Genomic DNA, 26825 nt, shown 5'->3' on the forward strand with positions numbered 1-26825 from the left:
GCTCAAAACAAAAACTGCTTTTATTTGCTCTATTTTATAACCTACCCCTTCCACATGTACCTAAATAGTGTCATCTTCTCTGATTCTATATGAAGCTGTGAGAAAACAAACCCACAGTACCTGAATATCAAATCAAAAGCATATGGAGGCACAATATGGGCCCGTTAGGCCTAAATAACCAAGCAATTGTTTTATTTTTTTCATTTTTGGAATTAAAAGAGTGATAACTCTTATTTTTCGTCGACATAGCTGTATGAGGGTTTTTTATTTTTTTTGCAATATTAGTTGTAATTTTCAATGGCACTATTTTTGGGTTTATATAATTTATTGCATAACTTCTAATAACCTTTTTTGGGAGGGGTAATTGAAAAAAACCAGCAATTGTTTTGAGCGTTTTAAGTTTACGCCGGCCACTGTATGGGCAAAATTATGTGTTACTTTTATTCTATGGGTCACTACGATTATGGCGATACCAAATATGTATAGTATTTTGTTAATTTTACTACTTTTGCAATCAAAACAATAATTATTTGTTTTTGCATTGCCATTACGTTTTTATTTTTCCACTGAAGTAGTCATATGTGTATGTGGGCATATTTTGTGTACGTGGAAATTGTTGATTTAACTTTTATTAAAAAAAGAGGGGGGTATTGGAAAAAAAAAGCTATTCTGCCATTGTTTTTTTTTTTTAGCTTTTATGTTGTTCACCATGCCATTTAAAAAATGTGTATGTCTTTGTTAGACCCCTGGCTGCCATGGCAACCCAGTCGCTGGCTGCCGATGGGTGACAGAGGGATCGCCCTCTCTCTGTAAACCACTTAGATGCCACGGTTACTATTGACTGCGGCATCTAAGGGGTCAAAAGGTTTGTTAGAGCTGGAGGTCCAGCCTGCATGGGAAATTGCAGGATTTACTGTAGATTAGGCTGTTGTAAAAAGGCAGTGGCCTAGCCTATGGCCTGTTAGTGACCGCCTTAAAAAGGAGCCAAATTGCACGAAGAATCGTACTAATCACAATTTTTTTTTTATTGCATAAATGCAAAATAAAAAATGAATCTACTTTGCAAATAATCTAGAATATTTTGTGAATACAGCTTCTATGCAGACCTTTGTGTCTCCATAGTTAGAGACTACAAACAAACCCTGTGTGTAGTCTGATTCTACAGTTATGTGTAACTTCCTGCATCTAACGAACCCCTATTCTTGCTAAGTTGCAAACTCTAGAGAGGGGGAGGCTTGTTGGAAAGGAGTAAAACATAGCTGCAGGATCAGACTACACACAGGGTTTGTTTGTAGTCTGTAACTATGGAGACACAAAGGTCTGCATAGAAGCTGTATTCACAAAATATTCTAGATTATTTGCAAAGTAGATTCATTTTTTATTTTGCATTTACGCAATAAAAAAAATTAGTAATTAGTCAAATTCTTCCTGCAATTTGGCTAGTTTTTAATGCGATGAAAACACATAGCTCAACATATAAGCTCTATACACAGATTAGTAGAATGTTTTAATCAAGACCATCTAAATTTTGCTCAATTTCTTTTTCTTTTCAGTTTCGATTGGAACAATAAAATTGGTTGCAAAAGTGTGCATAGTCTTACGTGACACAGAATACTATACATTTTTGCATTAACAACCAGAACTAAAACACTTACCTTAAATATATTTCCAGTGCTTCTTAAAATGGTTTGGACTAAATAGAAACATAAAGCAAGGTCTTTATAGCGGACCTGTCATAAATAATCATCATTTCTTTAGCAATTTATGATGGAGATTCATTATTTAACAGGAGGAATTTATTTTAAAGCAATACTTTTTTTAACATAAAAGCCTACCTTGTTTGCTTTCCGGTCTGTAAAAACAAACAAGGAAAAAGTTAATGCAGATTGGTAGGGACTAGAACAAAAAAAGCATATTATGTGTGTTAATGGGAACATTACATACATTTTTGTTTGTGTAAAAAAAAAACTGTTTCTAAAAATGTGTATAGGGTTGCTGCATACATATATTTTTTTCTATAAATCAGCTATTGCCATAATTGTACTTAATTTTTCGTTCAGCCCCCAGAAAGATATTCATAAAAAATTTTCAACACATTTTATGTAGCCCAACAACAAGCTGTCATTCGGCTAGGTCATTGGAAAAATTTAAACTTTAGGTCATTAAGGAATTAAACCCACAAAAAGAATTGGACATATAGATAAGGGTAGTTGTTATTTTAGGCCTTGGATGATTAAGGCTAGATATAAACATTAGAAAGCGGTTGGTCCGAACGCTCGTTCAGCTATTCCTCCCGATTCCCCCATGCACTCGGCCATATACACATACTCAGGTTTAGCGTGCTTGTGTTTTGAAACGTTTTGTTTTAAACAAGAGAACTTCAGGTAACAAACAAAACTATTAAGAACTAAATTTTTTGACTAAATTTTTTGAAAAATGTTATATTAATTTAGAGATTGATACAGCAGAGGGAAAATGTTTATCGGGTGCTAAGGTACACAACCAAGGTTCCAAAAGGGAAACACAGAGGAACGATATGCAATTTTATTAAATTTTTTTAACTAATTATGGAAAACTATGTGGTTAGAAATACATTAAAAAACACCAGGGAAAGGGGGACCCTGCAATAGGGAATGTAATCCCCCAGATCCAATTCATTAATTCATAGGGCACCTAATATTCAGGACTTAGAATTCTAGAGTTTAAGGTAAAGGGAGACATTACCTATAAACATGAAGGGGTAATATATGAACTATAGTTCCATTATGGCCTCCAGTAGGTGGGCAGGGGACTACCCAAATTAAAAACTACAGTAGGGAAATACCTGTATTTTAAAAATAATTGGGCTAGAGTCCATAGTTGGTCTGTGCATTTTAAAAAATATGGCTGCTCCCCAAAGGGATTGATATTTTGTGGAATAGAATTAAGGAGGTACTCTTGGAGGGGGGCGGATAGGAAAAAAGAGATCAGTAAAAGGGAGATGGAATGGATGTATAATAAGGGCACCATGACCCCTAGGGGTTTAAATATTGATTTTGAAATTAAACCTTTATAGTGGATTAGTATGAACTTGCACTTTATTTATTGGCACTTTGAGAGATATTTTGATATTGAATTATCAGCGATAATAAATGTATACATATAGTACATTTGTAAACATTATATAGTATTTGCACATCTTACCATTTGACAGTACAATAGCACATTATTCTGTATTGTTAACTATATGGAAAGTATCGTTTTCTTTTAGTCATATATTGGCACTTTATATGGAAAAAGTAAGTTAAATTGATTATTCTGTAGGTAGGTCATTTATTTACCCCACAGCATAGGCATGGCGTCATGATTAATAATATCTGTCAACCCCGGTCAAAAAGAAAAATATTTATGGTAACCACAATAAAAGGAAGATCGAAAATGGGAGTCTACTTTTTTCCAATGCTGATCAATCCTCTTGGTCAGGCCCCATGCACACGACCGTATTTTTCATCCATCCGTAAATACTGTCCGTAAAGCCAGATCTGTAGTCATTTATAGTCATCCGTAAATAAACTGCATTTATGGAAGGGTGTCCGTATTGCATCCGTATTTACGGATCCACTAAAAAACAGGGAGAAATCTAGGGTTATCCCATGGCGTGGCATAGCAACGCTTCCATAGTCACGGACGGCTACGGATGCAAATCCGTAGCAATCCGTAATTACAGAAGCGCCCATAGACTACTATGGAGAGTCTGTGCTGTAATTATGGTAAAAAAAAAAAAAGACATGTTCTATCATTTCTACGGTACAGACACCCATCCGTAAAAATACGGAAAGGTGTCCGTAGCCCATAGAAGTAAATGAATGGGTCCGCAATTACGGTCCGTAATTATGGATGAAAAATGCAGTCGTGTGCATCGGGCCTTAGTCTGTAATAGTACGTGATCTAAACGGAGTATGTTTAAGTTGTTTTTATTGTTAATTTTAATTGTCTTATTGGTTAGTCTGTAATACCATAGTAGGTGATCTAAATGTAAAAGTAGGTTTGTTTTTATTGTTCATTTTATGCCTTAAACCTATTTGAGCCTTTGACAGTAGCGCTATTTAAGCTTCCTATTTGTCTTTTATTTATGTTTAAGTTGTACGATTCTAAATAAACTTCTGATTACGAGCTTCTTTTATTAATAGTAGATATGATTGACTGGCACGAGACCTCATGTTCTAAAAACTTATTTTATGAATCGGATAGTAGTGAACCAGCGTTGGCTAATATGGATTACATGGCTGCTTAATAAATTTAAGAAATAAAAGGCAATATAGTTTATTAACTGGATTAGGGCGTTCGTATAAATGAAACCATGCTGGTCTTTCATGGAGGCTTAATGATTTTAGAGAGATTGCACGTGCCTAATGCAATTCATTTTATTATGTTTTTAAGGGCACTATTGTAATATGGGAATAGATGCATCAGTATTTGGTGTGCATTGTTTTATCTTTTAGGCTGGGTTCACACGACCATGTTATGTCCGTAATGGACGGACGTATTTCGGCCGCAAGTCGCGGACCGAACACACTGCATGGAGCCGGGCTCCTAGCATCATAGTTATGTACGACGCTAGGAGTCCCTGCCTCGCTGCAGGACAACTGTCCCGTACTGTAATCATGTTTTCAGTACGGGACAGTTGTCCGGCAACGAGGCAGCGACTCCTAGCGTCGTACATAAGTATGATGCTAGGAGCCCGGCTGTGTTCAGTCCGGGACTTGCGGCCGAAATACGTCCGTCCATTACGGACGTAACATGGTCGTGTCAACCCAGCCTTATTGAAATAGCCGGATGAGACAAAATTGTAGTCAGTCCCGGCAGCCTATTTAAAGGGGAATCAGCCGGTTATGCTTTGCCTGAAGATTGAAGTGCATCTTTGTCTAGCTATTTGTTCTTATATAGTGACATCTGTCCTGACATCAATGTACAAAGGACGGCTAGATCTAATTCTGTTGGGCTTTGCACGTAACTTTAGATCATTCTGGTGCTGTTATTTCCACTGACTTTGAATCTGTCCTGACATCAGTCTTGATCCTGGATTATCCTGCTGTTTCCTCCCATGGATTTGTCGCCTGGTTCTTGTGGTTCTAGTCCTGGTAGTAAATACTGGCCTGTCTATCGATTATGATGCGGTTAAAGACGAGATCAGAAGAACTCGTTGCCGAAACTCATTGCTAAAGCTGGCCGAGGTGAGTATAGTAACAAAGATATTGCTTAATTTATTTTTTATTTGTGCCGTTAGAATATGAGTCAATAGCAATAGAAAGTTATATAATCACTTATGTTAAAAATTGCCTCCCCTGCTGCGCCTCACCAACAACTGGTGAGGCCGACTTCACAGTTTGAGATACACGGTCCTATATTAATGTCAAATTGTGGGAAGATTCCTGCTTATTACTGTCTCACTCTGGATTGCTAGTTCTAGTATTTTAGTGTTGCGATATAAATTTTTATTTTATTTTAAAATAACCTTTTTATTCAATAGTTACTTCCTGTCTGAATAAAAGATTGGAGACTGAAATTCAGAGAATGCAGTTCATCTGAATGTAATGACTGAGTTGGTAAGAGGACATAAGCCAGGAGATCAGCCCAGCTGATGTTCACCAAGAACTTGCCAGTAACGACTGGTCACCATCCGACTCTTCATTTATGACCAGCTGGTAGCTATTTAATTCCATTAGGACGGACTGCTTGGGCTTTGCTAATCTGAAATACAATGGTTGCAGCCCATGTGGCAGACAGATGATCAGAACATGAGGGAGTGTTATATGGAGGCACATGCAGTTTATAAGCCGAAACCAAAGTGATTATAGAGCCAGAAGCACAAAAAGGCCACACATGGCTGACACCTGGTACAGCTGAGACAAGCAGAATCCATTTGGGTTGGCAGGAAAAAAAAATTATATTATAGATTAGAAATATATTATTTTCAGATACATCTTAGAAAATGTTAATTTTTTAAGTGTATTAAAAACTTTAACAAATATGTTTTACATAACTAAAACGATTTACAAAAACAATAGAAAGTCATGAAAAACAGCAGTAATTACCTTTAAAGTATATAATCACACAGCAGAAAAGAACCAGAATCATAAAGACGATAAAGACCATTAGAAAGTTCCAAGCCAGAGAATCTGTCAAACAGCAAACAAGAATATTGTAAATGATTTGCAGCTACTGATTGTTGAAACCTGAACATATAGATCGTTTTCTAATAATCCCCAGCAGTCAGGCGCTGTGGAAAATGAAAGGTTTTAGAAAGACTGTAGGATGTTAAAAAGTACTCCCACACAACATTTATTTAAACATATTAGGCGAACACACCAGCAATATTCTAGCATTTTTATTTGTTTCCTCCCAGCTCCGTGACATTTATGCAATTTGAACCCTTTCATTATGGGCGACTGAGTCATGTGATCTCAGCAGGGGAGTAGCTAAAGGCTCATGGGCCCTGGTGCAAAAGTTCTTCTTGGGCCCCCCCAAATTTCTTCTCATGGTCGACGGCCCGCAGATTTCAGCTGTATCAATAGGTCTCCTAAGTGACTCAATGATGCAACACTAGCAGCGAGGGGCGTCACTAAGGTCTGAAAATATATGGGGCAATATATATATATATAGATATCTATAGCACTACGACCCTATAGATATTGATAGGATTAGATACATTGGCTCAGCAGACAGTATCACACATGATAGGCTTAGATACAGGGCCCATTCGCTGACATTGCGGCTCCAGCGCTGGACCTCGGAAAGGTAAGTATAAGAATTGTTTTGCTTTTTTATGCGTTACAAATTCTTTTTGGGTTTGTGTTTTTTTACAGGTTCGGATGTTGGACTACTTTGATGGCGCCATTTCTTTATTCTCAATAAAATGGTTAATGAGGGTTCTGTGTTTTTTTTTTTAATTTCAATAAAATATTTTTACTGTATATTTGTATTTTTTTTTAACTTTATTACTACCGCCTTCGTAATTGTCTCCCCACACAACCCTCATTAACCATTTTATTCAAAATAAAAAAAAGATGTCATCAAAGTCTTCCTCAAATCCAAAGTAGCCCGATGACCGAACCTGCAAAAAAACACAAGCAAACAAAAAAAAACATTAGTAACACACATTGTAGGGGTAGAAAACAAAGGGAGGAATCCTCCAGCTCACCTGACACAATGTGAGTGTCGCTGTCAGCGCCTGGATCTTTTTCGTGTCGGTACACGTAGCAGGAGCAGAGGTAGAAAGGAAGTTAAATCCAGCGCTTGGGTAGAGGTAAAACGGAAGGAATTTCCAAGTTTAATGAAGTTCCATTAAAAAGTCCATTGAAGTATGGTCCTGGTGTGTGGGTAATGGGAGGAATGATCCTGTAAAGCTTACGCGTTTCGGACGATAGCGACGTCCTTAGACTTGGCTGTAGCTACAGCCAAGTCTAAGGACGTCGCTATCGTCCGAAACGCGTAGGCTTTACAGGATCATTCCTCCCATTACCCACACACCAGGACCATACTTCAATGGACTTTTTAATGGAACTTCATTAAACTTGGAAATTCCTTCCGTTTTACCTCTACCCAAGCGCTGGATTTAACTTCCTTTCTACCTCTACACATTGTAGGCTTAGATACAGGGCCCACGTTTGTTGGACTGTGTTTAAGCCTAACACGAGCTAGGCTTAGATACAGGGTCCAGCAGACAGGATTACACATGGGCCATGTATCTAAGCCTACCATGTGGTTGGCTTAGATACAGTGCCTAGCAGACACCCGCCGGGACCCCGGCTAATCAGCTATTTTGAAAGGGGAGCAGTGCTCGTATGAGCATTGCTTCCCCTTCATTCCGGTCACTTGTTCACTCTGTGAATCGCCGACACACCACAATGATATGAGAGATAGATAGATAGATAGATAGATACAGTGAAGGAAATAAGTATTTGAACCCTTGCTGATTTTGTAAGTTTGCCCACTGTCAAAGACATGAACAGTCTAGAATTTTTAGGCTAGGTTAATTTTACCAGTGAGAGATAGATTATATAAAAAAAATCAAAAAAAAAAATCACATTGTCAAAATTATATATATTTATTTGCATAGTGCACAGAGAAATAAGTATTTGATCCCTTTGGCAAACAAGACTTAATACTTGGTGGCAAAACCCTTGTTGGCAAGCACAGCAGTCAGACATTTTCAGTAGTTGATGATGAGGTTTGCACACATGTTAGATGGAATTTTGGCCCACTCCTCTTTGCAGATCATCTGTAAATCATTAAGATTTCGAGGCTGTCGCTTGGCAACTCGGATCTTCAGCTCCCTCCATAAGTTTTCGATGGAATTAAGGTCTGGAGACTGGCTAGGCCACTCCATGACCTTAATGTGCTTCTTTTTGAGCCACTCCTTTGTTGCCTTGGCTGTATGTTTCGGGTCATTGTCGTGCTGGAAGACCCAGCCACGAGCCATTTTTAATGTCTTGGTGGAGGGAAGGAGGTTGTCACTCAGGATTTGACGGTACATGTCTCCATCCATTCTCCCATTGATGCGGTGAAGTAGTCCTGTGCCCTTAGCAGAGAAACACCCCCAAAACATAATGTTTCCACCTCCATGCTTGACAGTGGGGACGGTGTTCTTTGGGTCATAGGCAGCATTTCTCTTCCTCCAAAAACGGCGAGTTGAGTTAATGCCAAAGAGCTCAATTTTAGTCTCATCTGACCACAGCACCTTCTCCCAATCACTCTCAGAATTATCCAGATGTTCATTTGCAAACTTCAGACGGGCCTGTACATGTGCCTTCTTGAGCAGGGGGACCTTGCGGGCACTGCAGGATTTTAATCCATTACGGCGTAATGTGTTACCAATGATTTTCTTGGTGACTGTGGTCCCAGCTGCCTTGAGATCATTAACAAGTTCCCCCCGTGTAGTTTTCGGCTGAGCTCTCACCTTCCTCAGGATCAAGGATAACCCACGAGGTGAGATTTAGCATGGAGCCCCAGGTCGATGTCGATTGACAGTTATTTTGTATGTCTTCCATTTTCTTACTATTGCACCAACAGTTGTCTCTTTCTCACCCAGCGCCTTACTTATGGTTTTGTAGCCCATTCCAGCCTTGTGCAGGTCTATGATCTTGTCCCTGACATCCTTAGAAAGCTCTTTGGTCTTGCCCATGTTGTAGAGGTTAGAGTCGGACTGATTAATTGAGTCTGTGGACAGGAGTCTTTTATACAGGTGACCATGTAAGACAGCTGTCTTTAATGCAGACACCAAGTTGATTTGGAGCGTGTAACTGGTCTGGAGGAGGCTGACCTCTTAATGGTTGGTAGGGGATCAAATACTTATTTCTCTGTGCACAATGCAAATAAATATATATAATTTTGACAATGTGATTTTCTTTTTTTTAAAATATATAATCTATCTCTCACTGGAGAAATTAACCTAGCCTAAAAATTCTAGACTGTTCATGACTTTGACAGTGGGCAAACTTACAAAATCAGCAAGGGATCAAATACTTATTTCCTCCACTGTATGAGAGATAGATAGATAGATATTAGATAGATAGATGGATATGAGATAGATAGATATGAGATAGAGATAGATAGATAACTAACAGATAGATAAATAGACTTTGTCTGTTATGCTAAACAGTCAGTCCTGAAGTGTGACTGCTCAGCATGACAGACTTACACACAGTGAAGGTGCTACTTACATACATCGGGTGTGGGGTCAGGGAGCAGCAGGAGTCAGGATTCCTGGGAGGAGCAGACATTACACGATCTTCTTGCTGTAGCCATTCCTTTCCCTCTGCACAGGCCACGAGGAAGAGGGAAACAGCTAGAAGCGAGCTGATTGGCTGGACAGCACAGTGGGCGGGCAAGAGTCTCCCCCCTCCGTGCAATGACTATTTCACCGCCGAGCTGCCACCAATGCTTTAAAATACATTACTGGGTCTCTTTTGTACCCCAGCAGGGACCCAGCAATGCAGAGGAATCATTGTAGCACTACCGTGCTACTGCGGTGAGGGGGGCCTGCGGGCCCCCCTAGCTGGGGGCCCGGTCACAGTTGCGACCCCTATAGCTACGCCACTAGATCTCAGTCTGACCACCAAAACTCTACACATGCTCTCATGGGTAGACAGGAGGTCAGTCTCCCTTGTGTGGAAGACTTTCTGTAAACTACATGATTACATCATCACCTATCAAATCCCTCCTGACATCTCTGAGACCCCTCCTCTCCCCACCCAGCTCCACCTTCCTTGTTCCTCTGTATGTACCCCATATATATAGGGCTTCTGAAGATCTTGTTTCTACCCTAAAGGGATCAGGAGTGAAGGGATATAATAGGTAAGTGCATATAATTATTAAATGCAGCGCTATAAAACTGCCCTGACTCGTACTAACTGTTTATACTATCTGTGAGTGTTGTGTGCAGAGTCCAGTGTATTTATAGGAGATGCTGCTTCTCATTGCTCTCCTGTGTAAAAACTCAGATAAATTTGTCACTAACAGGAGGCAAGGAAACAAGCTGAAGCTGCATCACAAAGGAATATACTGATACTCTGCAGTGTGAATTATAAGACAAAAGTTCTGTCACTGATCCATCACTTGCTGCACTTAGATAGGACTCAGAGCCAGTGGCGTAACTATAGAGGTCACAGCGGTCGCAATTGCGATCGGGCCCCGAAGCCAGGGGGGCCCACCCCCCTGCACCACGTCAATGAAAAGTTACTATAGTAACTGGGGCCTATGTAATAAACTACACAGGCCTCCGTTACTATAGTAACTGACAGTACTTACCCTGCTAGTTCTGGAGCGCAGTGGAGGTCCTGACGTCACAACGCTTTGCGCATCGCTTGACGTTAGGACGCTGTGCGCTACGCACAACATCCCGACCCTGGATGGAGTCGGGACCTCCGCTGCGGCTGAAGAGGAGGGTAAGTTTAATGGTACTTTCTACTGAAGCTGATAGGTCGGGGTCTGACTCCTGGGACCCCCTGCCAATCAGCTGTTTTCATTCCGCCCACTTGACACTATGAATTACAAACAACGTCCGTGTCGGCGATTTACAGTGTGAGCAAGTAAGGAAAATTAAGAGGAAGCAGCGCTCATACGAGCGCAGGTCCCCCTTCAAAACTGCTGATTGGTGGGGGTCGCAGGAGTCGGATCCTGACCCATCAGCTATTGATGGCCTATCCTGAGGATAGGCGATCAATGTTTAGGGATTGGACAACCCCTTCAAGCCTACCATGTGGTAGGCTTAGATACAGGCCCTCAGCAGACAGTAATCTTATACTGTATAGGATTACTGTCTGATGGGGCCCTGTATCTAAGCATCTTACCATAACCACATGGTAAGCTTAGATACATGGCCCATGTGTGATCCTGTATCACACATGCACATTGGCCCTATATCTAAGCCTACCATATGCGTTACTAATGTTGTTTTTTTTTTTTAAAAAGATTTTTGGGGGGACCCAAGAAGAACTTTTACATCGGGGCACATGAGCCTTTAGCTACGCCCCTGCTCAGAGCAGGGCAAGTACAGTGTGATGAGACTCTGCAGCGCTTGCTTCTGCAAAGTCAAAGGCATGATAGAAATTGTAGGCTACATTAGGAGATCCATATCAGATGGGAAGAAGGAACCAGGTTGGCAGACAACTCATAACTCACATATTAACTAAAATAGGTATACACAGGTCACACACAAGAGCCTCTACATTATTCTTTTAAAATAGCCTATGTTGAACTATATAAGCAAAAAAAATAATGCTTCTTTAAGTGGCTGCTTCGTAAACATGAAAAATAAATAGATTCTCCATCTACTTCTTGGAGAAAGGGACCACGATTAGGGTGCTGAGAAGCTCCATGATGATTACTAGTTGATATGGTGCTTGAATTATCTCCTGTGGAGAAGATGACTGGCAGAGGGATTAAAGAACAGTATGTGTTTTAAATTCTGCACATTTGCAGGATTGCAAGTTATAGTAATTTCTTCTACATTTTACTACCACAATTCTATATTTTTTTAATAAGTACCCCCTCCTGTGTGTGTAATTATAACTCAAAAGCTGGGGTGCACAACCTGTGGTCTGGAGGCCTACAAGTCTACAAAAATCCCTGCTCCTATTATCGCCACTTTAGCTTATATATAGATATTTTCTTAGATATCAAACGTCTTCTTTTTAGGTTAAGAGCTCCATTAAAGGTATACAAGTATGGGAGAGCAACAACCACCAAGAAGCATTCAAACAGGGTCAGACTGGCCCACAAGATACCCAGAGGATTATCCTGTGGGTCCAGGCTCTGACAGAACAATAGGCCCAAAGGTTCAACAGAAGACAGCCCCATTTGGATCTGACTGAAACCAGTCTCTTAGGCCCCATGCACAAGGCCGTACCCGTAATTGCGGGCACAGCCGGCTGCCGACTGCCATCTGCATTTTCGGGCTGTGCTCCCATGCATAGTATGGGAGAACGGCCCGCAAAATGCAAAAGAACGGAACATTTCTACGGCACGTACACCCATCCGTAGCAATACGGAAAGGTGTCCGCGTTCAATGGAAGTGAATGGGTCCAATGGAGGTTTTTTACGGTCGTGTGCATGGGGCCTTACTCATATGATCTCTTTTTTTATGGGTTAATTGACAGAAAACGATAAGACCTTATTAATATGTCCTTTTGTGTAAAATGATAACACTTACAGTACAATTAATATCGGACATACACATGTTCTGTATAGTTGGTGGGTGGGCCCTCAGAATCGTGGTTGAAAGGAAAACCCAATCTGACATTGTATACAAAATTTACACTATATATGAATATAATACACATTGTATTGTTTCTTTTTAATTGTAATAATACCATGCCAACATTACCTAATACTGTAAGCGTCACGCTCTTTCGGATTGCTTTCTTAAGACTTTCATGTTCCACATGGCAAGTGAATGTGACACCATTGTCGTGGAGGGAAGCTTTGTATAAGAAAGAGCCAGAAAGGTTGTAAGTACCATTCCGATTGATCCTGTGACTGCTATAGATGACATTCGACATTAAAGATGGCAAAAGTGCAGTATTTTGATGCTCACGCAGCCATTCGATACGGACATCTAATGGATAGTAATTGGAGGCATCACAAACAAACTTCTGCTCGTCTCCTTCTCTCAGAGTCACTGAATCCACATTAAGGCTAACCTTGGGGCTTTCTGTAGGAAGAGATGTTATTCAGAAAAGGTTTTAAAACAATTTCAGTAATTTATCCGTAGCGTACCTCTTTACAGATTGCACACACAAGCTGTAATAAATATACAGAATTAAAATAGTCTCTAATGTACAGGCGGAAGAGGAGGGTAGACATCTGTTTAGCTACAGAGGGTGCAGAGGTAGCAGTGGCACCCAGGCCCCGGTGTCCGAGGGGGCCCAAAGGTCCCTTATTTACATAAAAAGATATCAGTATTGTAAATGGCACATGGTAAGTGGGGCACCCGTTACAGATTTTGCTGTTGCGGCTAGGAACTTGAAGTTATACCTCTGAGGAAGGTAGAGAGCAATGATTAAGGATGGAGATGCACACAATTGGCTTTGGCTTAAAAAACGGCAAGGACCGTGTGCATGAAACGCAGCAAAAAAAAAAACAACAAAAAAACTAGCGTCGCATTGATTTAATGGGAGATCAAAGACGTAAACCACTCAAAGAAAGCGCATGCTGGTCCTTTTTTTTTTTTAGCGACCGAAGGCCATCTGGGAAAAAAAAATGTGTCTGCATCCCATTGAAATCAATGGTGGGCGATTCCCTTCACACAGCCACAGAATTATATAATAATATTTTGTCTGCCTGCAGCCTCCACTAAGGGGGAGTTTACTGAAGAAACGTATACAGCTTTCATTAACCCCTTAATGACCGCCGATAGGCCTTTTCACGGCGGTCATTAGTGGGCTTTATTCTGATGCATAAGCCTTTTCACGGCGCTGCATCAGGATAAATAAACAGAGCAGGGAGCCGTTAAATCTCCCTGCTCTCAGCTGCCAGAGGTAGCTGAGGGCATCCCTGCTCGAACAGGTGAGATCGATATTAGTATCGATCTCACCTGTTTAACCCCTCAGATGCGGCGCTCAATAGGGAGCGCCGCATCTGAGTGGTTTTGGAGAGAGGGAGGGAGCTCCCTCTCATCCCACTGACACCCGGCGATAAGATCACTGAGTGTCTGTGTCTTCGATGGCAGTCAGGGGCCTAATAAAGGCCCCCAGGTCTGCCTGTAGTAAATGCCTGCTAGGTCATGCCAGAGGCACTTTTTCCCCTTACAAAATGCTTTACTATTAAAAAAGACTAAATAAAGCAAAAAAGTTACACATATTTAGTATCGCCCTGTCTGTAACGACCCTGACTATAAAGCTATTACATTATTTAACCTGCACGGTGAACATCGTAAAAAATTAAATAAAAAAAACAATGGAAAAAATTGCTGTTTTCTGTGAATCCTGACTTAAAAAAAATGTGATAAAAAGTGATCAAAAAAATGCATCTACTCCAAAATGGTACCAATAAAAACTACGAGTCGTCCCACAAAAAAAAAGCCCTCATACAACTGCATCGGCGGAACAATAAAAATGTTATGGCTCTTCAAATATGGAGACACAAAAACAAATAATTTTGCAAAAATAGTGTTTTTGCTGTGTAAGTAGTAAAACATACAAAATCTATAAAAATGTGGTATCGTTGCAATCGTAACAACCCGTTGAATAAAGTTATTGTGTTATTTATACCACACGGTAAACTACGTAGATTTAGGACGCAAAAAAGTGTGGCAAAATTTCTGACTTTTTTCTACCCCCCCAAAAAAAAGTTAATAAAAGTTAATGAATAAATTATATGTACCCCAAAATGGTGCTATTAAAAAATACAACTTGTCCCGCAAAAAATAAGACCTTATACAGCTATGTCGACGCAAAAATAAAAAAGTTATAGCTCTTTGAAATTGACGATGGAAAAACGTAAAAAATGGCTTGGTCATTAGGGCCCAGAATGCAAGCAGGGGGAAGGGGTTAAACTCCATAATAAACTTGTACACAGTATGCTCCCCCTAGTGACAGCTGCAGGTAGCATCTTTGTCTAAAGCCGCTTCCAGAAGAGCGTAATATGGGTGTTTTTTTTAACCTGCATTACGGATGCATCACCAAGACCTCCAACGATTCATGAGAACTGGAGTTAGAGTACCATAAAAGGTGTTCTAAATCTGTTTTTGATGAACCACGGGAAGTCCATGTCTTGCGTCCATAATACAGGAGCTAAAAAGCACCCATACAGCTGTTTTAATGAATAGTGCCCCCTATAAAGAATTTCATACGACTGCAAAATGTTTCTATATACAACTCTATAGATAATTCGTGGTGTAGTGTATCCCCCACCTGGATTATTGTGAATTCACTTCTCCGTAGTATCGAAAATAAAGAAAGAATAGATCCGGAGTACTAAAATATAACTTTTACTGATGTAGGTAAAAAATGAACAAACATGTAAAACAACATGAGGATCCTATCTGCCAATACTGCATGCAAATATATATTTTTTGATTTCCATCAAAATATTGTCAAGATTTCCTGTTGACAGCGATGAACAGCAATAAATCAGTCCACCTTTTGTATGGTTTCCTAGTGTGAATGGTGCTTGATTCTTGGATCACATGTGGAAAGAGTGTAAAAAAACAACAATGGGGCAATTGCCCTCCTACCCCGTGTCTGGTTGGTAGTCTTCCACGTGAATGTGTCCAGAGTAAAATATTAAATCCTCTCTTTGGAAGGTGAAAAACGACAGGTAATTCTCCCAACGCGTTTCCTGCTGACCAGGCAATTCCTCAGGGGAGATAGGTCGCTGAAGCAGTGATGTCCAAAGTCAGGGCTTACTGCTTAAAATGTAGCTGTCAATCTTGATAGAGAGGAATGCTCAATAACTTAGAGCATGTTAAATCAGAGCAGCAGTTATTTTCAATGTGCTGCTCAGCTGTCATTTCTTGCACAGGGAAAAGCTCGATTAGAGCAAGTTTGCAGTGGCAAAAGGAATCCTTTAGATCAATCTTGCAGTGGCAACGATTATATCCTTCCTGGTAGGAGGTAAACAAAGAACGCCTGTCCCTGGCGTGTGCCGTCAATGTACTGAGGGATTCCCTGCTTTTTATGCTCGATTATTTCCCCTAGCCCAACCCACCTATCACACCCCCTTGTGACGTATCGAGGGAGGTGTGTGTTAGAGGTGACAGATCTCTCCTCCCCGCGGCTGAAACGCACGCCGGGCATGAAAATCATGCCACGGCTGTGTGAGCAGTCGCGCCGAGAAAGAGTGCCACTTAGAACCCCCGGCAAACTTATCCAGATTAGTATACTGCAGATATAACTGCATATCCTGTCTGCGAATGAGTGCAGACAGGATATGCATTAAGGTGACGTCCCTTATGGTGACGTAGCGGCCAATGATTGGCTGTGACGTACCCAATGTATTTCTCGTGCACCAGGTCCGTGTGCCGATACAGGCATCACGGGTCTGTGTTAGAGAAAGTAACATGGAAGATATCCATGCTTGGTGATAAGGAGCGTGGTCAGGGAATAACTGGTGGGATGATGAATAGGGAAGTGTCAGAACGGAACAAATGCCGTGTGCAAGGGACAGTGATGCCGACATAAACATGTCAGCACTCATTGAACCAGGGACACAGCATTATATCTGAACATAATCAAAAAAGCTATGTTTAGTTTAGGGTAATCCATTTGTAAATAGTGAAGTGACTAAAATTCTTTGGATATTTAAGTGGCAAACTGAGTTTGATATTTTTAAAGCTATTATCAGAAGTTGAAAAAATTCAAAATGTATTAAAGATACTTAGCAAAGATATTCTTCAATATTTGAATATTGAAAATAAAGTGTATTTAAATGAAACAACCAAAGTCCAGTTGTTCATTTAAACCATTTGGTACCATAGTTCCTAGTTTGAAAATCCACTTGGATTCTCTTTGTAACAGAGTTCTATCCAGATCTCCACCCCTTATGGATGGTCGTAATTGTTCAATTACCATAAATTTAAGGCAATTTGGATCTCCTTTGTGTTTCAAGTGTACATGACGGGAAACTGGTTTATCTCTCTTATGGCGCACGTCACCTATATGTTCTAAAATTCTCTTTCTGAATTCTCTTGTTGTTTTTCCAATGTAGTCCAAGGGGCATGAGCAGGTGATTTTATATACCACGTTGTTGGAGCTACAATTTGAGAAGCTTTTAATCGGGTAATAAATTCCTGTGTGTGCACTGTTGAACATTTTAGTGATTAGTATGAATGTACACGCTTTACAGTGCCCACATTTGAAGGATCCATTTATTTTACGATCCAGCCAACAGCCTTCACTTTTTGTGGTTTCTAGATGGCTGTGCATTAGTTGGTCCCCGATACTTCTACCTTTTCGATAGGTAACTTGTGCTTTAGGTGTAACTATCCCCCTAAGATCTGTGTCCATCTGGAGAATTCTCCAATGCTTGTCTAATATACTCCTGATTGTATGGTTTGCCATATCAAATGTGCCTATTAGTCGTATAGGTTGTTGTATAGTTACTTTCTTTTTAGGTATAAGTAATTCCTCCCTTTTTGATGAGTGTGCATGTTGAAAAGATTCTTTCAAAATTTTTGATGGGTAACCTCTCTCCATGAATCTAGCCTTAAGGTCCCTGGCCTTTACTTTAAAATCATGCGGGTCAGAACAATTTCTTCTAAGACGAAGATATTGGCCCTTAGGTATACCTTTTTTAAGTGGTAGAGGATGGTAACTCTCCCACCGCAGGAGACTATTAGTGGCTGTGGGTTTCCTATAGATTGAGGTTTTTATTTTTCCCCCACCATCTATAAAAATATGCACATCCAAAAAGGGTAGGGAATTCTGACCAATTTCAAAAGTAAATCTCATTCCTATGTTGTTCTGATTTATGGATTGAACAAATTCTCTGAATATGTCATGTGGATCGGTCCATAAGACAAATATATCGTCTATGTAACGCGCCCACATTGAAATCGGAAGGTTCTGTAAACACCGTTCGTCAGTGAATATAATGGTTTCTTCCCACCAACCCAGGAACAAGTTGGCATATGTAGGAGCACATGAGTTGCCCATTGCAGTGCCCCTGAGTTGGTGGTACATTCGTCCGTTAAATAAGAAATAATTTTTAGTTAGAACAAACTCCAATAATTTCAATGTGAGCGCGTTATGGTCCCTATGATGTATTCCTCTAGTGTCCAGGAAGTGATGTACTGCTCTAAGTCCCATTTCGTGAGGGATGGATGAGTATAGAGCTTCTACATCTATACTGCATAAAACAGTACCTGGTTCAGTTGGTAAACCATCAATTTTGGAAAGCAGGTCCATAGTATCCCTTGTGTAGGAGGGTAGTGTTTCCACAAATCCTCTCAAGACCCTATCCAAATAGACCCCCACATTCTGTGTCAAACCCAAAATACCAGAGACTATAGGGCGCCCCTTCAAGGGATTAGTACCCTTGTGTATCTTGGGAAGAGCATAGAATGTGGGGGTCCTAGGCTTATCAATCATCATGAATTTGAATTCATGCTCACTGATGAGGTTGTTTTTCATTGCTTCATTTAATATTTTAAAGAGCTCTCTTTTATATTTGGATGTGGGATCTTCTGTTAAGATCTCGTAACTGATGGGATCATTCAAAATATTTTGGCACATTTCGATATATTTTCTTTTATCCAGTATTACCACATTACCCCCTTTATCTGATGACTTAATCACTATCTTATCATCCCTTGCTAAAGCAATTAATGCGTTGTTATCATTTCTGGTTAGATTAGTGAACTTTTTTTGTATATTGATCTTCATTAGGTCATTAATGACCAAATCCTGGAATACGTCAATAACTGACGTCTCTCCTATTGGGGGCATTTTCTGGCTTTTAAGTTTGCAATTGGTGAATGGACCTGTCCCTCTTTGTTTGTCATTGGAGGCCAATAAGTTAGCTAGGTCTCTTGCATGCGGTAATTCTTCGAGTGTAATCCCTAACTCGGAGCATTCTTTTTTGTCTTTTAAACTGAATAATTTGTGCCATTTCAATTTTCTCGTGAACAGATTGATGTCTTTCACCCAATTAAAGGTATCAAATCCTGTTGTTGGTACAAATGATAGTCCTTTAGTAAGAATAGAGGTCTCGATATCAGAAAGTTCTCTTTTGGATAAATTAATGACCGTAAGCTCTTTTTTGTTGTTTATTTGCGGTTGTTTGGTTTGTTTCGTAGTTGGTAAGGAGTTCTCGCTTCCTCTCTGTCTAAAAAAGGAGAAATTTCTGCATTTGGTCCAAGGTTTTGACTTGCTCCTGCAAAGTTGGAGATACCCGAATTTTGCGCAAAGTCCCATCGTCTATGAGGGTTTCTATCTCTCTGGGAGTATCTGCTCCTTCCAAAACGGCTGGGATTCCTTCCTCTGTTGTTTTTTGACCAATTCTGATAGTTTGATTCTTGGTCTGTATGGTCTGTATCAGATGAGGATTGATCTGTTTCGATTCTGGATTTTCCTTTTTTTACTTCAAATGTATATATTTTGTTGTCCTTGAAATCTTGCAAATCCCGAACGAACTGGTTGTGTTTTCTTTCTGTGAGATTAAATTGAAATTTTTCAAAAGTATTTTGTAACATCAATTCTTTCGCAGTGTATTCTGGTTCAAACCAGGTTTGAGAATCTTGCTTACACCTGCAATTAGATTGCAGACTCCTGAATTAATGCACAAATGGGAAACTGAAGCAACTAACAGCTCCTTGAGACTAATTCAGATCTTACTGGATGAAGAAAAACGCATTCTGGACATTACTACAAAAAACTTGAAAGAACAGATCGAAGTTGTCCTTAAATTCAAATCCGAACCAGAATACACTGCGAAAGAATTGATGTTACAAAATACTTTTGAAAAATTTCAATTTAATCTCACAGAAAGAAAACACAACCAGTTCGTTCGGGATTTGCAAGATTTCAAGGACAACAAAATATATACATTTGAAGTAAAAAAAGGAAAATCCAGAATCGAAACAGATCAATCCTCATCTGATACAGACCATACAGACCAAGAATCAAACTATCAGAATTGGTCAAAAAACAACATAGGAAGGAATCCCAGCCGTTTTGGAAGGAGCAGATACTCCCAGAGAGATAGAAACCCTCATAGACGATGGGACTTTGCGCAAAATTCGGGTATCTCCAACTTTGCAGGAGCAAGTCAAAACCTTGGACCAAATGCAGAAATTTCTCCTTTTTTAGACAGAGAGGAAGCGAGAACTCCTTACCAACTACGAAACAAACCAAACAACCGCAAATAAACAACAAAAAAGAGCTTACGGTCATTAATTTATCCAAAAGAGAACTTTCTGATATCGAGACCTCTATTCTTACTAAAGGACTATCATTTGTACCAACAACAGGATTTGATACCTTTAATTGGGTGAAAGACATCAATCTGTTCACGAGAAAATTGAAATGGCACAAATTATTCAGTTTAAAAGACAAAAAAGAATGCTCCGAGTTAGGGATTACACTCGAAGAATTACCGCATGCAAGAGACCTAGCTAACTTATTGGCCTCCAATGACAAACAAAGAGGGACAGGTCCATTCACCAATTGCAAACTTAAAAGCCAGAAAATGCCCCCAATAGGAGAGACGTCAGTTATTGACGTATTCCAGGATTTGGTCATTAATGACCTAATGAAGATCAATATACAAAAAAAGTTCACTAATCTAACCAGAAATGATAACAACGCATTAATTGCTTTAGCAAGGGATGATAAGATAGTGATTAAGTCATCAGATAAAGGGGGTAATGTGGTAATACTGGATAAAAGAAAATATATCGAAATGTGCCAAAATATTTTGAATGATCCCATCAGTTACGAGATCTTAACAGAAGATCCCACATCCAAATATAAAAGAGAGCTCTTTAAAATATTAAATGAAGCAATGAAAAACAACATAATCAGTGAGCATGAATTCAAATTCATGATGATTGATAAGCCTAGGACCCCCACATTCTATGCTCTTCCCAAGATACACAAGGGTACTAATCCCTTGAAGGGGCGCCCTATAGTCTCTGGTATTTTGGGTTTGACACAGAATGTGGGGGTCTATTTGGATAGGGTCTTGAGAGGATTTGTGGAAACACTACCCTCCTACACAAGGGATACTATGGACCTGCTTTCCAAAATTGATGGTTTACCAACTGAACCAGGTACTGTTTTATGCAGTATAGATGTAGAAGCTCTATACTCATCCATCCCTCACGAAATGGGACTTAGAGCAGTACATCACTTCCTGGACACTAGAGGAATACATCATAGGGACCATAACGCGCTCACATTGAAATTATTGGAGTTTGTTCTAACTAAAAATTATTTCTTATTTAACGGACGAATGTACCACCAACTCAGGGGCACTGCAATGGGCAACTCATGTGCTCCTACATATGCCAACTTGTTCCTGGGTTGGTGGGAAGAAACCATTATATTCACTGACGAACGGTGTTTACAGAACCTTCCGATTTCAATGTGGGCGCGTTACATAGACGATATATTTGTCTTATGGACCGATCCACATGACATATTCAGAGAATTTGTTCAATCCATAAATCAGAACAACATAGGAATGAGATTTACTTTTGAAATTGGTCAGAATTCCCTACCCTTTTTGGATGTGCATATTTTTATAGATGGTGGGGGAAAAATAAAAACCTCAATCTATAGGAAACCCACAGCCACTAATAGTCTCCTGCGGTGGGAGAGTTACCATCCTCTACCACTTAAAAAAGGTATACCTAAGGGCCAATATCTTCGTCTTAGAAGAAATTGTTCTGACCCGCATGATTTTAAAGTAAAGGCCAGGGACCTTAAGGCTAGATTCATGGAGAGAGGTTACCCATCAAAAATTTTGAAAGAATCTTTTCAACATGCACACTCATCAAAAAGGGAGGAATTACTTATACCTAAAAAGAAAGTAACTATACAACAACCTATACGACTAATAGGCACATTTGATATGGCAAACCATACAATCAGGAGTATATTAGACAAGCATTGGAGAATTCTCCAGATGGACACAGATCTTAGGGGGATAGTTACACCTAAAGCACAAGTTACCTATCGAAAAGGTAGAAGTATCGGGGACCAACTAATGCACAGCCATCTAGAAACCACAAAAAGTGAAGGCTGTTGGCTGGATCGTAAAATAAATGGATCCTTCAAATGTGGGCACTGTAAAGCGTGTACATTCATACTAATCACTAAAATGTTCAACAGTGCACACACAGGAATTTATTACCCGATTAAAAGCTTCTCAAATTGTAGTTCCAACAACGTGGTATATAAAATCACCTGCTCATGCCCCTTGGACTACATTGGAAAAACAACAAGAGAATTCAGAAGGAGAATTTTAGAACATATAGGTGACGTGCGCCATAAGAGAGATAAACCAGTTTCCCGTCATGTACACTTGAAACACAAAAGGAGATCCAAATTGCCTTAAATTTATGGTAATTGAACAATTACGACCATCCATAAGGGGTGGAGATCTGGATAGAACTCTGTTACAAAGAGAATCCAAGTGGATTTTCAAACTAGGAACTATGGTACCAAATGGTTTAAATGAACAACTGGACTTTGGTTGTTTCATTTAAATACACTTTATTTTCAATATTCAAATATTGAAGAATATCTTTGCTAAGTATCTTTAATACATTTTGAATTTTTTCAACTTCTGATAATAGCTTTAAAAATATCAAACTCAGTTTGCCACTTAAATATCCAAAGAATTTTAGTCACTTGACTATTTACAAATGGATTACCCTAAACTAAACATAGCTTTTTTGATTATGTTCAGATATAATGCTGTGTCCCTGGTTCAATGAGTGCTGACATGTTTATGTCGGCATCACTGTCCCTTGCACACGGCATTTGTTCCGTTCTGACACTTCCCTATTCATCATCCCACCAGTTATTCCCTGACCACGCTCCTTATCACCAAGCATGGATATCTTCCATGTTACTTTCTCTAACACAGACCCGTGATGCCTGTATCGGCACACGGACCTGGTGCACGAGAAATACATTGGGTACGTCACAGCCAATCATTGGCCGCTACGTCACCATAAGGGACGTCACCTTAATGCATATCCTGTCTGCACTCATTCGCAGACAGGATATGCAGTTATATCTGCAGTATACTAATCTGGATAAGTTTGCCGGGGGTTCTAAGTGGCACTCTTTCTCGGCGCGACTGCTCACACAGCCGTGGCATGATTTTCATGCCCGGCGTGCGTTTCAGCCGCGGGGAGGAGAGATCTGTCACCTCTAACACACACCTCCCTCGATACGTCACAAGGGGGTGTGATAGGTGGGTTGGGCTAGGGGAAATAATCGAGCATAAAAAGCAGGGAATCCCTCAGTACATTGACGGCACACGCCAGGGACAGGCGTTCCTTGTTTACCTCCTACCAGGAAGGATATAATCGTTGCCACTGCAAGATTGATCTAAAGGATTCCTTTTGCCACTGCAAACTTGCTCTAATCGAGCTTTTCCCTGTGCAAGAAATGACAGCTGAGCAGCACATTGAAAATAACTGCTGCTCTGATTTAACATGCTCTAAGTTATTGAGCATTCCTCTCTATCAAGATTGACAGCTACATTTTAAGCAGTAAGCCCTGACTTTGGACATCACTGCTTCAGCGACCTATCTCCCCTGAGGAATTGCCTGGTCAGCAGGAAACGCGTTGGGAGAATTACCTGTCGTTTTTCACCTTCCAAAGAGAGGATTTAATATTTTACTCTGGACACATTCACGTGGAAGACTACCAACCAGACACGGGGTAGGAGGGCAATTGCCCCATTGTTGTTTTTTTACACTCTTTCCACATGTGATCCAAGAATCAAGCACCATTCACACTAGGAAACCATACAAAAGGTGGACTGATTTATTGCTGTTCATCGCTGTCAACAGGAAATCTTGACAATATTTTGATGGAAATCAAAAAATATATATTTGCATGCAGTATTGGCAGATAGGATCCTCATGTTGTTTTACATGTTTGTTCATTTTTTACCTACATCAGTAAAAGTTATATTTTAGTACTCCGGATCTATTCTTTCTTTATATACAACTCTACCAGGGCCACTACATTTATGAAAGCATGCAATCTTACTGCAGCGACAAATTCTCTTTGTATTTTAGTCGTATCTGTTAAGTACCAGTAAGTATCAAGATATACAGATAGGACTGAAATGCAAAGAGAATGATGAAGCAAAAAAAGTTAAATTACATACCTCTGATTTGCAGATGAATCTGCTGATCTGCGAAGAGAGAACCTATAGATACAGAACACGTAAAGAGTCCTTCATTGTTCAAAGCTACATTGTTCACAAGTAGCGAGGCATTTCCAATTTGTAATTGTTCTACTTGCATGTAAATATCATTCCTGTTATATTGTAACTGTTTTGTGAATCCATTGTAAGAAAGTATTTTTACTTCTTGACCTCTTCTACCCCTATAACTCCAGGTGACTGAGACATCGGCCTGGTGATCCACAGTGAATGCACAATCCAGGAGCACACGGTCTGTTAGTCTTGGATAGACATGAGGGGTTTTGGTAAAAATCATGAAAGTAGCTGCAGAGTAAACATAAATGTGATAAAAGGACTGAACTATCATTAAAACATTTAGTAGTGACAATTGTTGTTTAATTGATGTTATTTCTAAAGTTCCTGGCCCAACTAATAAAATCCAGTGACAGGTTGAATATACACAGTCACGTACGGCAATATACTCAATGACTTAAACTGAATGTTCACCTTTAAACACCATTTAGTTTTAAGGTCCACAATTTTAAAGAACTTCATGATATATCTTTAATAGGGTTGGCTCTCTGATAGAGCTTCAAAACACCCCACAACCCTTCACATAGCCATAGAGTTAAAATTCTGGCTACCTGAAGCCACCACTAGGGGGAGCAGAGGAACTTCCTGTATACAGATTTATTAGTGAATTTATTGGACGCCACATGTAGTAATTTCCTAAGCCTCACCTACTGGTGACTGAACGCAGCCACAATCTGATCATTTCACTCTATAGCCAGCCATACACATGAGATAGATACATGGGACAGTTGATGACATTTCTGCAATAAATCTGCCACGTGTCCACATAACCTAAAAAAAACAACTCAGCTCAAAGCAGCAAAAAAAGTCAGCCTATAGGATGGTCACCTAGTTTTGCAGATTCAAGAACATTACGATAGCAATTCTATATCTGTGACTGTTTTCTATATCAGCACTGTATTAACTAGAAGTCCCTATTTAAATAATTGAAATTTTGCTTAGACTTTTCTTATTATCGACCTACCTAACACATGATGCTTGTCATCTGCGCTGTCTGAAAGTTTTGTGAAAAATGTTGAAGCGTGAAATTTGCCACCAGTTTGCTGTACTGTGTAGATATACCAAGAATCAAGTGCATTATTTGTATTTGTAACACCAGGCCAAAGAATCTGTGTGTTGTCTGTGAAATATGGTTTGATATCACATTTCACATCTTCTAAATCCTCCTTTAAAAATGGCCTTAGATTTACTGGTGAATCTGAAATAAAAAAATTAAAATATAACTTTGAATAGTACCTGCAAACGTTAAAGCAATGATATATCACAAAAAAAAAAAAAAAACAGAACGGAACGGAACAATAAAGAACAATCATTTAGATAGTCAGCTCTTATGGGCGTTTCTGCTCTCCTTTTACATAGTTACATAGTTGATAAGGTTGAAAAAAAGACACCGGTCCACCAAGTCCAACCTATAATCCTAAGGAAGGCAAAACCCCCATGAGGTTGATGTCAATTGCCTCATTATGAGAAAAAATCCTCCCAGACTTCAAATATGGAAATCAGGATAAATCCCTGGATCCACGTCCCATTTTCCAGATTCTAATACTCATAACCTGTAATATTATATTTTTTATGAAAGGAATCAAGTCCCTTCTTGAGCTTGTTCAAAGAATCAACCACCACAACATCCTGTGGCAGAGAGTTCAATAGTATCACCGCTCACAGTAAAAAAATCCCCATCTATGATGATGGTGAAACCTTTTCTTCTCTAGACATAGAGGATTCCCCCTTGTCCTTGTTACAGGCCTTGGTGTAAAAAGTTCATTACTTGTACATTGTAATTAGATCTCCCCAAAGCCGTCTTTTTTTCCAAACTGAATAGCCCTAAGTTTGATAACCTTTCTTAGTACTGAAATCCGCCCAAACCCTTAAATTACCTTAGTCGTCCTTCTTTGCACCCGTTCTAGTTCAGCCATGTCGTTCTTATACACAGGTGCCCATAATTGTACACATTATTTCATACATGATCTGAGTAGTGATTTGTATAGAGGCAAAACTATGTTCTTGTCACGAGCATCTATGCCTCTTTTGATGCATCCCATGATTTTATTTGCCTTGGCAGCAGCTGCCTGGCACTGGTTGCTAAAGGTAAGTTTACTGTCCACCAATATCCCCAAATCTTTTTCAGTGGTAGTTTTACCTAGTATTTTACCATTTAATGCATAATTGTAAAATCTGTTTCCTTGGCCTTACATTTATCAAGATTAACCCGTTAGTGACCGGCCCATATTCTTTTTACGTCGGTCACTAACGGGCCTTATTCCGATGCCATAGACTTTTTACGTCGCGGTATCGGAATAAGTAAACAGAGCAGGGAGCTGTCAAATCTCCCTGCTCTCAGCTGCCAGAGGCAGCTGAGGGCTGGAGGCGTCCCTGCTCTG

The 26825-nt window shown here is 39.8% G+C and overlaps 1 protein-coding gene across 1 annotated transcript in view; it reads right to left on the bottom strand.

The window, feature by feature from the left end:
- LOC142743457 (tapasin-related protein-like) overlaps window positions 1-26825 on the bottom strand; it is a 41027-nt gene that overhangs the window by 765 nt on the left and 13437 nt on the right. The window contains exons 3-8 of the mRNA XM_075854241.1: window positions 25409-25642; window positions 24334-24675; window positions 12866-13192; window positions 6075-6158; window positions 1836-1852; window positions 1656-1693 (exon numbers count right to left, since the gene is read on the bottom strand). Coding sequence (XP_075710356.1) covers window positions 1679-1693; window positions 1836-1852; window positions 6075-6158; window positions 12866-13192; window positions 24334-24675; window positions 25409-25642 — 1019 coding nt within the window. The 3' untranslated portion in view covers window positions 1656-1678. The remainder of the gene's footprint in view (window positions 1-1655; window positions 1694-1835; window positions 1853-6074; window positions 6159-12865; window positions 13193-24333; window positions 24676-25408; window positions 25643-26825) is intronic.

This window comes from Rhinoderma darwinii, chromosome 2 (genome assembly GCF_050947455.1).
Source record: "Rhinoderma darwinii isolate aRhiDar2 chromosome 2, aRhiDar2.hap1, whole genome shotgun sequence".
In the NCBI taxonomy this organism is placed as follows: domain Eukaryota; kingdom Metazoa; phylum Chordata; class Amphibia; order Anura; family Rhinodermatidae; genus Rhinoderma; species Rhinoderma darwinii.